Raw genomic sequence first — 14,662 nt, 5'->3', positions numbered from 1 at the left:
GAGAAGCTGATATTGTTGCTCCCATTGAGTAAACAGAGGATTAACAATATCCATAACTCGATCTTGATATGAGAGGAATTTAGCTAGAGGAGGCTGATCTGAGATGTAATCTTAAAGATTATAACCTTGAATGGCGGAGAGCACTTGAGGTCTCCAGAGAAGAAAGTTATTGTTATCGAGCTTGACAGAGAGCTTGTGAGAGAAGAACACGGGATGAAAAATCACAGCTGGAGTAGCTGGTTCAGATAGAGCATTCACTTACGCCATGGAAAGCCAGGGAAGAAGACAATGTGGAAGCAAGAAGAAAAAGATCGAAAACCAAGAGAGAGAGAGAGAGAGAATTTTTTTTTTACTCTGATACCATTATATGAGTGTAAAACATATTGAAGGAAATGATTTTCATTGAATAGAAAAGGAGCTCTAGCTCAGTATATATACAGTTCAAGAAAGAGAAACAAACTAAAGAATGAACACTTGTTATAGCAAAAAGTATAACAACCAAAACCAACAAGACTTAACTAACATCAGTTTATCTAACCGTATTTTCTTGGATTTCATCACTCAAGTATCTTATCAATGTAAGTTGCTTGAGAGAGCTAAGAGTTTGTTATTTCTCTCTCTTATAATTTTGGTGATAAAAACATAACTTGCTTTACCCAAATCCTTCATGTGAAATTGAGTGCTCAACCATTCCTTTACATTTTTATAATTTCTTAATATTGATTTTGATGAGTAAGATATCATCTACATAAAGGGCTAGGAGTACCACTGTTAAAATTTTCTTTAATTGGTAAACACAAGGTTCATTAATATTTTGTTTGAAACATATGGCTTATTTATTTCTTCAAACTTAATATTCTAAGAACAAAAAGCATGCTTAAGTCCATAGATAGACCTATTTAACTTGTAAACTTTTTTTTTCTTGTTTGATTATTGCAAAGCCTTTTGGCTAATCCATATAAATGACTTCATCAAATTTTTTGTTAAGGAAAATAATCTTGACGTCCATTTTTCAGATCTCATAGTCGAGAGCGGCCACTATGGATAGGATGATGCAGATTGATTTGAGCATGGCTAGTAGGATAAAAGTTTTTTCATAATCCACACCTTCTATTTAAGTATAATCATTTTGTAACACTAAACTTTACCATCAAGGTCTTGTTTCTTCCTGTAAATCTAATTGTATCCAATAACTGTCATAAGGTGCTTCTACAAGATCTTAGACGAAATTTGAGTACATGTACTTCATTTCTTTTTATTTATTATTTTCCATCTTCAATCTCTCTTATTTTCCTAATTACCAAAAGAATTGGATATATATGTTAGTACTTTTATTGAGAGCATAAAAAGAAAGCTCAAAATCTAATCAATAATAGTTACCTACAACATAGCTCGTCTATTTTAAATACCAGTCATCAACAAAACACTCACAAAGTCCCCAACGATGAGAAAAGTGGATGAGAAAAATGAAAGTAGAGAATCCTCTTAAATCCACCATTCCTTAGCTACACGGAATGAAGTGTATAGTCCTTTCAAATTCGATTAATAATATATTTTTTTGGAATTATTACATGGAAAATATAAATTAACGCTTTATTTACAAAAATACCTCCATAAGGTGTGAACAATATTTATACTTTTTATGTGTTTTTAATTACCAAAATACCAAAATACCTCTTACACTATCAAAAAAATTACCTCTTACACTATCACTTACACAATTAGACTATGGTTGCTGGATGGTTGGCCGAAGGTTGCATTAAATGAAGTTTCAATCAGAGGAAGGTTGTTGGATGGTTGGCCGAATGTTGCATTAGAAGTAGATTTCAATCAGACGAAGGTTTTTGGGTGGTTGGCTGAAGGTTGCACTAGACGAAGGTTTCAATTAGACGAAATAACTGTTAGCAAAATGTTCATGCAACTCTAATGCAACTGTTATGAAATATTAAAAATCAGAACAGTGTTCCCACATACGTAACTCTATCTACATGTCTCTTCATGATTAAATATGAACAAATTCACCATTAGAAATTTGGAAAACAACGAAAATACACCAGGATAAATATTTTACTATAGTATTGATGTAATTTTTTTTTATTATACTTGAGTTGGATTGTTTGGGAACTCTAGCTAACTTTTTGAGATCTGCATTTCATGGATGTGAAAATTAAAGTCACAACATTAGTTTTATGCAAATTAAACTAGACTTCCAGTTGAGTTTTAGTTTCGTAGTAGTTTTTCTACACTTTTTTTTTCATGAATTCGAAAGAACTCCTATTTTGATTGATTCTGGTCGTGTTCTCAGGTAAAGTCGTCGGAATTAATGGTGATTCTCTTTCTGGTTGAATTTTTCGTTTCGGTTGCGTTTGATTACTGCGTGGTTGCCGATATTTGCCCAGAAAGCATGGATCCTGGATTGAAGCCTAAGTGGTATTTGCGTAATTTTTTTTTTATTTTGGCGGTATATTTGTTTAATTGGCCAGCTAAAAGTATTTTCGTAATTTTTTTTTTTTTGATTAAAACTAAAAAAAATCCTCTTTTTTTTTTCTAACAACAATAATTTTACTAAATAAATGTGATAAAAAAAGGAAACAAAAAAGAATTGAATAGATATAGTGATCGGCCATATCATTTCTCAAATAATTTATATTGACATAGTAAGGTGTTATTGTAATAAAATAAGCAAAGAGAATTAATAATAGAATAGTAGAAGGAAGAACAAGAATTCCTAAAGAATTACATTTATTTATTTATTTTAATTTGGTCGTGATTTTTGTTTATGTGTGGCTGGAGCTGAGGTGAGTCAATTGTTCTGTTTGAGCTTTCTCTCTCTCTCTCTGCCTTCTTTGACTCAGTCCCCACCCACCTGCAACGAAACGAACCTTTTGTTCTCTAAAATATAAAATTAAATTAAAAATAATGAAAAGAAAAATAAAAAAGCAGCGCACAAAATACACTCATTGAACAAAAAGCGTTTTTTTTTATTTATTTTTTTTTTTCAAATTTTTTTAGGGTTCCGATTTCTGTGTGCCTCTAAAATTTAGTAGCAGATCCGCTAAATATAGAGACAGAGAGGATTATAATTAGGGCTTTTGGGCGGGATTCGTACGAATTTTGATTCCGAGCTTGAAGAAGAAGAAGAAGAGCGAGTGAGAATTTCGTTATTTGGTCAAGCAAGATGATGATCTCGAGGGGGCTGTTTGGATGGTCCCCTCCTCATATACAGCCGTTGACGCCAGTCTCGGAGGTATCGGAACCGCCGGAATCTCCGTCGCCGTACTTGGACGTAAGTGCCGAGACGTCGGGTCAGCCGATGGAGCCGGAGGAAGAGATGGAGGAGCCAGAAGAGATGGAGCCTCCGCCAGCTGCTGTACCTTTCTCGCGTTTGTTTGCCTGTGCCGACCGGCTAGATTGGGTGCTTATGTTCGTTGGATCATTAGCAGCTGCTGCTCATGGTGCCGCTTTAGTTGTTTACTTGCACTACTTCGCTAAGATCATTCAGGTCCTTTGGATCGGCCACGATGACCCCAACTTGACGGAGAAGCAAATCGCTGCACTACAGCATGATAAGTTCATCGACGTAAGCTCATATTTTTCTTTTTCTTTTTTCTTTTTTTTAGCTGAAACCTTATGGATTTAATCCTTTTGGGCTTTTGCATTTGGGTTTCTATTGTTTTCGTGTAAAGTATATTAAGCAGAAATAATTTTGGACTTAGACGTGAAATACTTCAAAGTTTATTAACTAAGCTACTAGTATCCTCAATTTCTGTATCGTATTCTAAATGGAGTTTGTTTAGCCGTTCCAGTTATTAGTTTTGCATAATTATTTTGTTTGATTTCTGGGAAATGTATGAAGTGGAAATATATTTTAAGACTTTGACGTTTCTAGGTTCTTGTTGTTTGGCAGATTAGAAACTTCACCCTTTTCAACTTAGCTAGAAGCATCATCAGAAATTAGTATTGTGTGCTCAAAAATGAGTTTTTTGGTTAGTTGTTGAAGTTAAAAACTTATATTGTGGTACCCTCTGATGATTACATTTACTGCTGGTGGTAATGCCGTGTATTGTTTTATTAAATGAAATGCAATGTTGCTTGGGCGACAGTGGCATTTGTGTAAGCATCCTTTCTATTAATTTTTTTTTTTCCTTTTTAAGAATGTATATTGATCTTGTTCAGACTAGAACTTCTTACATTAGTAGTTAGCATAGAGAATTCTATGGTTCTGCTTGTCATATTCTCTGGAAGAATTGAAAGTTTATTCTTTAAAAACACACTTAAGCTATGTAGGGGGTTCGATTGATAAAATGAATATGATTGGTTAAAATAATTTGCTCATAAGTGAGTGTCAAGTTTGTGTAATTTGTGTGTGCACATATCATTACTCTTTTTGAAATAACGGGTCCATCTCAAATAAACAATTAAACATAACTGGTTGAGAAAAATGTCTCGCCACTGTGTAATACACATTTTATTACTTATTTCGAAATAGTGTTCGTTTCGGTGGTGAAATCGCGGTGGAGTTTGAATATACCCACAAATATCTAGAAAAGAAAATTGTTTCTACATAATAGCATTTTTAAGGGTGGGAGCCTGGGAGGGCAGGAAATCAGTATGAACTATTAAGCATTTTGTTTAGTAATGTCCGGGCCCTGTAATTATTAAAGCTTAGTAATTATCTTGTTATTTAGTCTTTTCTAGGTTGATTATTCATGGGTGGAGCTAGGGTAATGGTGGCTGCAGGGAGAAAGCATATAACTCATGCTTGTGAAAGCTGGCCTTTATTAATCTGTGAAAATGTCAGTCTGCAATAGTATGTTTGTAGAAATTTATGACGAAAGCAAGTGGATGTCTAGCAATTAATAAAGGATTACGTGTAGAATCATTTAGATTCTGATAGGTTTACTAATAGAAATGGGTGTTTTCAATTTTACATGAGCTTTAGATTCTCCTTCTTTATATGTTTTTCTTTCTGTCCTATTGGAATTTTAGTTATTAGTCAATGTTTTTTTTTATGAGTGAACTGGAATTGCAAGGTACGAATCTTATATCCGCAACTCAATTTTGTTTCGTTTGCAGCTTGCGTTAACCATTGTTCACATTGCTGTGGCTGTTTTTTGTGCCGGTTGGATTGGTAAGGTTTAAACTTTGTCAAAAGACCAGTTGTGTTACTGCCTTTGTGCTAGTGTATCATAGTTGATTTTTGCGTTATCCACATGTACTAATTTCTTCTGTGTTATAGAGGTCTCTTGCTGGATTTTGACTGGAGAACGACAGACTGCTGTCATCAGGTCAAAATATGTGCAAGTATTACTCAACCAGGATATGAGCTTTTTTGATACCTATGGCAACAATGGAGATATTGTGAGCCAAGTTTTGAGTGATGTGCTGCTCATTCAGTCCGCTTTAAGTGAAAAGGTAATTTTATGCTAATTTATATTAGCTAGCTCATGTTCCCTTTTGGGAATTTTTATTTGTTATGAAAAATTTCAGCTTTCTATATGATTTGTTGATTCAAATTTCTTGTCTAAAGTCTGTGTTTCTCTTTGATTACAGGTTGGAAATTATGTTCACAACATGGCTACATTTTTCGCTGGTCTTGTTATTGGATTTGTCAACTGTTGGCAGATTGCACTCATAACATTGGCCACTGGTCCATTTATTGTTGCGGCCGGAGGAATATCAAACATATTTCTCCACAGGCTTGCTGAGAATATTCAAGATGCATATGCTGAAGCAGCTAGCATTGCTGAACAGGTTTGTTTTTGTGCATTATATCTTTTGCAGATAAATGTTTACTTAGAAATAAAGATTTTATTCCGGTGGACAAAATTATTGAGAGAGTTATTATTTTAGCTGTGATAAATTGACAAAGTAGTGAAATCCTATGTTGCTGAAATGTGAATGATTTGTCCATTATTTAGGCTGTCTCGTATATTAGGACATTGTACGCATTTACAAATGAAACACTGGCTAAGTATTCTTATGCGACATCACTACAAGCAACTCTGAGATATGGTATACTTATAAGTCTTGTCCAAGGACTTGGACTTGGATTTACGTATGGGCTTGCAATTTGTTCGTGTGCTCTACAACTGTGGGTTGGGAGGTTCCTTGTTGTGAAAGGACAAGCTCATGGTGGTGAAATTGTAACAGCCTTGTTTGCTGTAATTTTAAGTGGCCTGTAAGCCTCTTAATTCTTTTCCTACTTTTATTTTTCTTCTTGCGAGCACAACCACTGTCTCTGATGTTATTTTATGCACTCTCTTCTGATTATCTGTAGCGGGTTGAATCAAGCAGCGACAAACTTCTATTCATTTGATCAAGGGAGAATTGCTGCTTATAGACTTTATGAGATGATTAGTCGGTCATCTTCTACTGTTAATCAAGAAGGAACTACTCTTCCACCTGTTCAAGGAAACATTGAGTTTCGGAATGTATATTTCAGTTATCTTTCTCGTCCCGAGATCCCTATTTTGAGTGGTTTTTACCTCACTGTACCTGCTAAGAAAGCAGTGGCACTTGTTGGCAGAAATGGATCTGGAAAAAGCAGTATTATCCCACTTATGGAGCGATTTTATGATCCTACATTAGGTATGTTGTTACTTTGGGCTTAAATTATTTAAGGTTTTGCCAAGACCATTAGCGATAAATTTCTTGTTGCACATGTCAATCTTCTTTTTGTTTGTTGGTGCAGGGGAAGTTCTTTTGGATGGAGAAAATATAAAAAACTTGAAATTAGAATGGCTTAGAAGCCAGATAGGACTAGTCACTCAGGAGCCTGCTTTGCTAAGTTTGAGCATAAGAGATAATATTGCATATGGGCGGGATGCTACATGTGATCAAATTGAAGAGGCTGCTAAGATAGCACATGCACATACATTTATTAGCTCACTTGAGAAAGGATACGAAACACAGGTATAATCTGGAGGACAGATAAATGTCATAGTAACTTTGTTTTGAAAAATTGTGTTTTCCCTTTTTCTTCTGGTTTTTGGCATTTGTTTTGTATGTTTTGAGGTTCTGTTTATTATCAGGTTGGGAGAGCTGGTTTACCTCTGACAGAAGAACAGAAGATTAAGCTTTCGATTGCTAGGGCTGTGCTTTTAAATCCTTCAATTCTTTTGCTTGATGAGGTCACTGGTGGACTCGATTTTGAAGCTGAAAGGTCTGTTCAGGAGGCTTTGGATCTCCTCATGCTTGGGCGCTCAACTATAATAATAGCCCGTCGGCTCAGTCTTATAAAGAATGCTGATTACATAGCCGTGATGGAAGAGGGACAACTTGTTGAAATGGGCACGCATGATGAATTATTAACCCTTGATGGTCTATATGCTGAGCTCCTTAAATGTGAAGAAGCTGCAAAACTTCCTCGGAGGTATGATTCAAGAGAATACTATCACTATGCTTTTGCTTACATCATCAAAGGTTTATAATTATCTGACAAAAATTAGTTATTCTATTTGGGGTTGTGGATTAAGAATGTTTCTTTAATAACTAATTTCCCTAGCTGTTAGCAAGTTCATCATACTGGCTATGTTCTTCATGCAGGATGCCAGTGAGAAACTACAAGGAGACGGCAGCCTTCCAAATTGAAAAGGATTCTTCAGCAAGTCATAGCTACCATGAACCATCTTCTCCAAAAATGATGAAATCACCCTCACTTCAGAGAGTACCTGGCGTATTCCGGCCCACTGATGGGGCCTTTAACTCACATGAATCACCAAATATTCGGAGTCCACCGCCAGAGAAAATGATGGAAAATGGCCAGCCCTTGGATGCATCCGACAAGGAACCATCAATAATAAGGCAGGATAGTTTTGAAATGAGGCTACCAGAATTGCCCAAAATTGATGTTCACTCTGCACAACGGCCAATATCAAATGGTTCAGATCCTGAATCCCCAGTTTCACCTCTATTAACATCTGATCCCAAAAATGAACGATCCCATTCACAAACTTTTAGCCGACCTCATAGTCACTCAGGTGATATTCCAACAAAAGCAAGTGAAGCAAAGGATACCGAAAAGGAGCCACCATCATTTTGGAGGCTGGCTGAGCTTAGTTTCGCAGAATGGCTTTATGCTGTGTTGGGAAGCATTGGTGCTGCTATCTTTGGTTCTTTTAATCCGCTTCTAGCTTATGTTATCGCATTGATTGTGACAGCATACTATAAAAATGAAGGCCATCACTTGCGGCATGAAGTAGACAAATGGTGTTTGATCATTGCTTGCATGGGTGTAGTAACAGTTGTTGCCAACTTCTTGCAGCATTTCTATTTTGGAATTATGGGTGAGAAAATGACCGAACGTGTTAGAAGAATGATGTTCTCAGGTGTGCGTCTCTTTCTTTCATTCTCTTTTTCTTAAACTTTGTTTCAATGTTCTTGAGATTACTTGTATGCACTTTACCTTATCTGTTTTAATCTTGTCACAGCGATGCTTCGCAATGAAGTTGGATGGTTTGATGAAGAGGAAAACAGTGCTGATACCTTATCCATGCGCCTGGCAAATGATGCTACATTTGTGCGAGCTGCTTTTAGTAACCGGCTTTCCATTTTTATACAGGACAGTGCTGCTGTTATTGTGGCTGTTCTAATTGGGATGCTGCTAGAGTGGCGATATGCTCTGGTGGCTTTGGCTACTCTTCCATTTCTCACCATTTCTGCAATTGCACAGGTTTATCACGTGTACTTTATATATATCGAAGAAAATAAAAATAAAATTGCTATTTTTGTTGTTAGATGAACTATGACAGTTTTATTTTTCTTATCATTAGTCTAATTGTAAAGTGCTTTTATCAACTTCTGGAAAGAAAAAAGAGAGATTAAAAAAGAAAAAGACATGTTCTGCGGTAACCCTTTGTTGTTGCTGTTGTTTATATGAACAACCATCATTTGCTTTGTTGTTTCTTTTTCATTATTTAACATTTTCCAATATAAATTATTGCAGAAATTATGGCTTGCTGGATTTTCTAGGGGCATCCAGGAAATGCATCGGAAGGCATCTTTGGTTCTTGAGGATGCTGTTAGAAACATATACACTGTTGTAGCATTCTGTGCTGGTAACAAGGTAATGGAGCTCTACAGACTGCAGTTAAAAAAAATATTTACACAGAGTTTCCTCAAAGGAATGGCTATTGGCTTTGCATTCGGCTTTTCACAGTTTCTTCTTTTCGCTAGTAATGCACTTCTCCTCTGGTATACTGCCTTTTCTGTGAAAAGACAATATATGGATCTATCTACTGCTCTCAAGGAGTACATGGTTTTCTCCTTTGCAACATTTGCGCTGGTGGAGCCGTTTGGACTGGCTCCATACATACTTAAGAGACGTAAATCTCTGATTTCAGTGTTTGAAATCATTGATCGAGTGCCTAAAATTGACCCAGATGATAATTTAGCATTGAAGCCACCTAATGTTTATGGAAGCATTGAACTGAAAAATATTGATTTTTGTTATCCAACTCGCCCAGAGGTGTTGGTGCTTAGCAATTTCAGTCTCAAAGTCAATGGTGGGCAAACTATAGCTGTAGTAGGTGTTTCAGGATCCGGAAAAAGCACTATAATAAATTTGATTGAGAGATTTTATGATCCAGTTGCTGGCCAGGTGTTACTAGATGGGAGAGATTTGAAACAATATAATTTGAGATGGTTACGGAATCACCTTGGTCTTGTCCAGCAGGAACCCATTATTTTCTCAACAACCATAAGGGAAAATATCATTTATGCAAGACATAATGCTAGTGAAGCTGAGATGAAGGAGGCTGCAAGAATAGCTAATGCCCACCATTTCATCAGTAGCTTGCCTCATGGTTATGACACACATGTGGGGATGAGAGGAGTAGACTTGACTCCTGGACAGAAACAGAGAATTGCTATTGCTCGGGTTGTGCTTAAGAATGCACCCATCTTATTGTTGGATGAAGCAAGCTCGTCCATTGAATCTGAATCTAGCCGTGTCGTGCAAGAGGCTCTTGATACGCTGATCATGGGGAACAAAACAACCATTTTGATAGCTCATAGAGCTGCAATGATGAGGCATGTCGACAATATTGTAGTTCTTAATGGAGGTCGAATTGTAGAAGAAGGGACCCGTGATACATTGATCGCGAAGAATGGCCTATATGTACAATTGACGCAACCTCACTTTGGGAAGTTGCGTCCTCATCGACTTATTTAGGATTTTGTGATCCACGGAACTAATGTTCAGTTTTATCTGTGCTCTCCTCGTTCTTATTTTGAAATGGTGGAAATGCCTTAACCTGCTGGCTCTGGTGGTGATTTCCTGCAACGGGGTAGAGGGAGAAGGAGAACAATGACACGTGTAGCGATGTTTATATGGCAGGATGAGTGGGCAGAATGCACAGAAGCGGCAGCATAGTTATAGTGTTGATGAAATGTAGGCTTTAGAGATAGGGTTTTGGAGTTTGGTTCAGTCCGGGGTTCTCTACTCAGGGCTGGATTCTTATTCTTTTGGAGGCAGGCATCATCGGATCGGTTGTGCTGTCTCCTGTGGTATATTTGATTTGTTTTTCAATCAGAAAATGAGGTGGATGGAGCTAGTTATAGTTTTTGGTGAGGTGTGGGTTTCTTTCCCTTAAATTTCTAGTGAACGTTTTTGACATGGCTCCTCTACAGTTTGGATGAATTTATTATTTTGTGTAAAATTTTCTTCCATTTGTGAAAACTGTTAAAAGTTAGGAGGAAAATAGAACTCTTGTAACTTTGTAAATATACAGATAATTTAATGCCTATTCTCTATTCTTTTTTTAGAATGTGTTGCTATAAGGTACTTCCATTTATTAAATTATAATATGTTGGATCTGATTTTAATTCTAATTGTGTACTATAAAATTTCACATCACTGTTATGTTAGACACATGTTTAGTAACATTAATCTTTTCATTAATTGAAAGTAAAATGCCCTTTAGTAGGGGAAAAAGATTTGTTCAACCTTCTTGGCCGTTTTTATACAGAAGTGACAATAATTTTCATGGGTGATTTTAATTATTATTACTCCTTTGTCTGAATTTTTGCATTTGATTAATGCAATCATAAAAAGACGATCAGTACAATTACATATGTTATATACATGAATGGTGATTAATTAGCATGAAGAATAAATGATAACACAGATGGAGAATTATGGTCTTAAATATCCAACACCCTGAATGAGTCTGCAACCACTTTGAGCTTGTTTCGGACTCTTTTCCAGCGTCTTTCATTGGCTCCAACAATTAGTGTGTAGTATCTTCCTGTCAAAATAATTACAACCCAAGTTATGATAATCCTATGAAACTAGACAACTAAAGTTTCAACCTATCTTACTCTCTGAAGAAAAGAAAAGGCCTATTATGAAGTGATTCTTTTGTAATATAACAGTTAAAAAGTCTGTGGACTACACTTTATAGGGTATGTTTGTTAATCACCATTTCCTATGGCTATGGTAGCAAATGAAGTTGTTGCAAAGATTCGAGATGTAAGTTGAAACTCAACGGTGTAGTAGTTCTTCCCGTCTACGCTTTTCTGCATGTATAAAATTTAGGCTCAGTTTGTAAAGAGTTTTCAATATTTTGTAACCAAAAATAAAACCGAAAGGTGAAATATTTCCATTTGAAAATAATGAAAATTGATAAATTACCTCCTGCATGTCAAATATTGTGGCTACTTGACTAGGTGCAGCATATCTATGTTTCACCAAATCAGGAATGATCTACTTGATTCAATGGAGAGAAAGAAAGCTAGTCAGTGACATAACTATACTTGTTTGAGAAAAACATTGAACAAGCCATATTATTAATCTTTGTTTGGATTTTAGATTTTATAAAACAAAAATTTTGTGTAAAAAAGATGAAGGAAAGCATTTTCTTAAAATTCTAGATCATGTTTGTTTTTTTTTTTTGAATGGAGAAAGATTTTATTTAAAAAGAACGTTTATCCATACAATAAATAATAAATCTGAAGGAGCATTAAGCTCACTAAAGATACAACCTGACTAAAGATACAACCTGACAGAAAACAAGACTTTCTCGCAACACAGTGTGCGGCCTTGTTTGCAGATCGCTTAACAAAAGAAATAATGTTTTTTTTAATGTCTCATCTTTATGAATAAATTTATAGTTGTTCTAGACATTAAGATACTAAAGTTCTTTGAAATTCCATTTTCCCCCAACTAGAGAATTAGTAACTACTTACCTCTTCCATTGGACCCATGTCATGGATATCTTTCTTATCTGTTGGTAGGAATCTTACTCTAACATTCTGGAGCTGTAGATATCTGTCCTTAAAAGCAGAATCATGTGCCATGAAGTCAAAGTCCTGAACAATCAAGAAACTAGAGATGGTTATCATCTTATGATAGAAAATGTATTATAAAATCCATTTAATCCAAATTTTTACCATTTTGAATTTATTGTCTTACCCTCCAATCCGAAGGGTAATAATAAGAATACCCATCTGAAGAGTCAACAAAAGCTCGATAATTTGCTGGTATCTCTGCAAAAGAATAAACCAATGTTTAGACTTTTGAAAATTTTGTTTTATAAAAAATGCTATCTAAGATGTTTTTAACATAAGCAAGTAGATTGTTTTCCCTTAATGATAGCTATATCAACAATGATCAATACCTTGGGCAAAGAGTGGACTTGCTTGAAAAAGACTTGAGGTTAGTGCTCCTACTCCCAACAGTAGAGTCCTCCTCTTGGTACGGTCTAAATTTGATTCAAGTCATAAGCATTAGAAACATTACAAAACCCATGAATTTAAAGCAAGCATGCTTATGCACCTATAAATTTGCCATTAATAATTGCATTTTGAGACAAAACCCATTTCTAACATAATGGGTGATTCTAGAACCGAATTCTCAAGAATCTGGTCTGGGTTTATGCCATATTGGTTTTATTTTAATAAACCTAGAAAATCTGCAAGGAAATTAAGTTACTTTCTTGTTACCTTCTTCATTGGAAGTTGGGTCTTTTGAGCATGAAATGTTGTTACACGAAAATAATGAAGAATTAGGCCGTGGTAACTCGTTGTAATGGGCGGAATTCAACTACAAGCAGCGTTAAATTGATATTGATAAGTTTTGAGAATACATACTTGAGTTGATGGTGTGGTAATGATAAAGAAATAGGGTGAATAATCTATGTACCTTGTTATAGAGAGGAGTGGAGACCCAGGTCAATGAGAGTGATGAAACTGCCATGGTTGAGTTGATTTGATGATTACAGTAGGAATATGAATATATGGTGGATTTCAGAATTGGGAAGATTGGAGTTTGGCTTTAGTGTCAGTCATAGTTGGACTTGGATATGTTATGTATGTTTTTCGTTCGAAGAAATTTGGATTAGATAATTCACTAAGTTTGTTTTCGTGACATGTCTTCGAGACCTCTCTCACGAGATAGGCACGTGACTTTCTTACAAACTAATGTACCAATTTGGGAACAGAGAGCTTGTCAACTAAAAAATATTCAAGATGAAATCAAACATAATGAACATAAAGGCAAACTATCTATACATGAATCTCAGAGCTTCAAAAATGTGTTTTTATATTACTTGAATAAGTGTAGAGTTACATAATTTTCCAATTCCCCTCAAATATGAGAATGGGGCTATTTATTAGTGGGCTCTATTGGCTCGTTTACAAGATGATTCGCTAGTGGTCCCCAAGTGACAGAGGAAGGACGTCTTGCCCTTACAAGTACAAGTTGCAGGAGGTGGTTTTGCGCTATGTATTGATGTCACGTGTCAGGTGGTCCCCAGGGGTAGGAGTAGTGGCTGCAACGTACTCTTTGTCGGGATGTTAGGCCTTGCAGGTGAGGCGCTTCCACTACTGGTCGTCTCTCCATGTCCAGGCTTTGCAGGTAGCATGGTTGTACCCACATGCGTTGTCCTTTTGATTCCTTTCCTTACAATTCACTAAGTGGTGATTGTCTCACTAAGAGATGCGTCGACTTGTTGCAATGACCAAATGTGTCACAATGTTGAGTTTTTCGTGAGCACGTCTTGAGGCGCATGCTGAGACGTACCCGAGCATGCATGTCGAGAGGCATGCGAGTGCGCATGCTGAGAGGGACGTGAGTGTGCATGTCGAGAGGCTGCACAGAACCAGACTGCCAAGAGGCTGCACACAACCTGGTTATCGAGAGGCTGCTTGGGCATGCATGATGAGTGGCTCCTTAATCATGCATACTGAGTAGCCTGATGGCACACACATTGAGTGGGTCGCTTATGACTAACTTTGAAAGGTAATCCCTCTAATCTTTTGAATTAATGTTGACTAATCTCGAGGGTTAGCCTTGTTAATTATTGGGATTAACACTTGCCCCTAGTCCATGAGAATTCTTTTAAGTGTTCTTGTTGACTGAAAGAGTTGGTGTCTCACCTTGTTGCATCTTGTTGAGTTATAAACCCAACCCTTGGCACACACTTTAAAAAAGTGCCTAGTATATAAGGAGGTCCTCATGAGCTTTCCATCCATTTCACATAAACCTTTCTAGCTTAGTGGAGAACTTTACCTGATTCCATCAAGAGATGGCGAGTTCGATTCTTGGCAAAGTCATCTTTCAATTTTAATTTATTCTCCTTTGTTTTGTCAATTCCCTGTTTTTGGGGTGCGTATCGAGTGGCCTTTGCTGAGTGGGTTACTCGTGGGTGTTGAGTGGCTC

General features: G+C 36.4%; 2 protein-coding genes across 3 annotated transcripts; one reads left to right on the top strand and one right to left on the bottom strand.

Moving 5' to 3' along the window:
• Nucleotides 1–2,730: 2,730 nt before the first annotated feature.
• LOC115706368 (ABC transporter B family member 6) lies at nt 2,731–10,769 on the top strand. Its single transcript, XM_030633987.2, has 11 exons — nt 2,731–3,580; nt 5,077–5,131; nt 5,240–5,415; nt 5,554–5,754; nt 5,922–6,181; nt 6,281–6,591; nt 6,695–6,915; nt 7,035–7,375; nt 7,549–8,330; nt 8,433–8,674; nt 8,948–10,769. Exons 1-11 carry the CDS (start codon nt 3,179–3,181, stop codon nt 10,172–10,174), a joined length of 4,218 nt encoding a protein of 1,405 aa, XP_030489847.1. The 5' UTR covers nt 2,731–3,178; the 3' UTR covers nt 10,175–10,769.
• Nucleotides 10,770–10,982: 213 nt separating this feature from the next.
• Nucleotides 10,983–13,575, bottom strand: LOC115706369 (photosynthetic NDH subunit of lumenal location 1, chloroplastic). 2 transcript variants are annotated; one of them, XM_030633988.2, is made up of 8 exons: nt 13,145–13,575; nt 12,946–13,045; nt 12,621–12,704; nt 12,416–12,489; nt 12,190–12,312; nt 11,636–11,707; nt 11,424–11,520; nt 10,983–11,249 (listed from the first exon to the last, which is right to left on the bottom strand). In XM_030633988.2, exons 1-8 carry the CDS (start codon nt 13,196–13,198, stop codon nt 11,146–11,148), a joined length of 708 nt encoding a protein of 235 aa, XP_030489848.2. In that variant the 5' UTR covers nt 13,199–13,575; the 3' UTR covers nt 10,983–11,145. The 2 variants fall into 2 exon arrangements, 1 of the variants encoding a protein (XP_030489848.2); XR_009684568.1 differs by having other exon boundaries at nt 11,015–11,249; nt 11,323–11,520; nt 13,145–13,345.
• Nucleotides 13,576–14,662: the final 1,087 nt, after the last annotated feature.

The sequence above is a fragment of the Cannabis sativa genome, chromosome 1, assembly GCF_029168945.1.
Source record: "Cannabis sativa cultivar Pink pepper isolate KNU-18-1 chromosome 1, ASM2916894v1, whole genome shotgun sequence".
NCBI classification, from domain to species: domain Eukaryota; kingdom Viridiplantae; phylum Streptophyta; class Magnoliopsida; order Rosales; family Cannabaceae; genus Cannabis; species Cannabis sativa.
The sequence above is the reverse complement of the archived record's forward strand: the minus strand, read 5'-3'. Positions and strand labels throughout refer to the sequence as shown.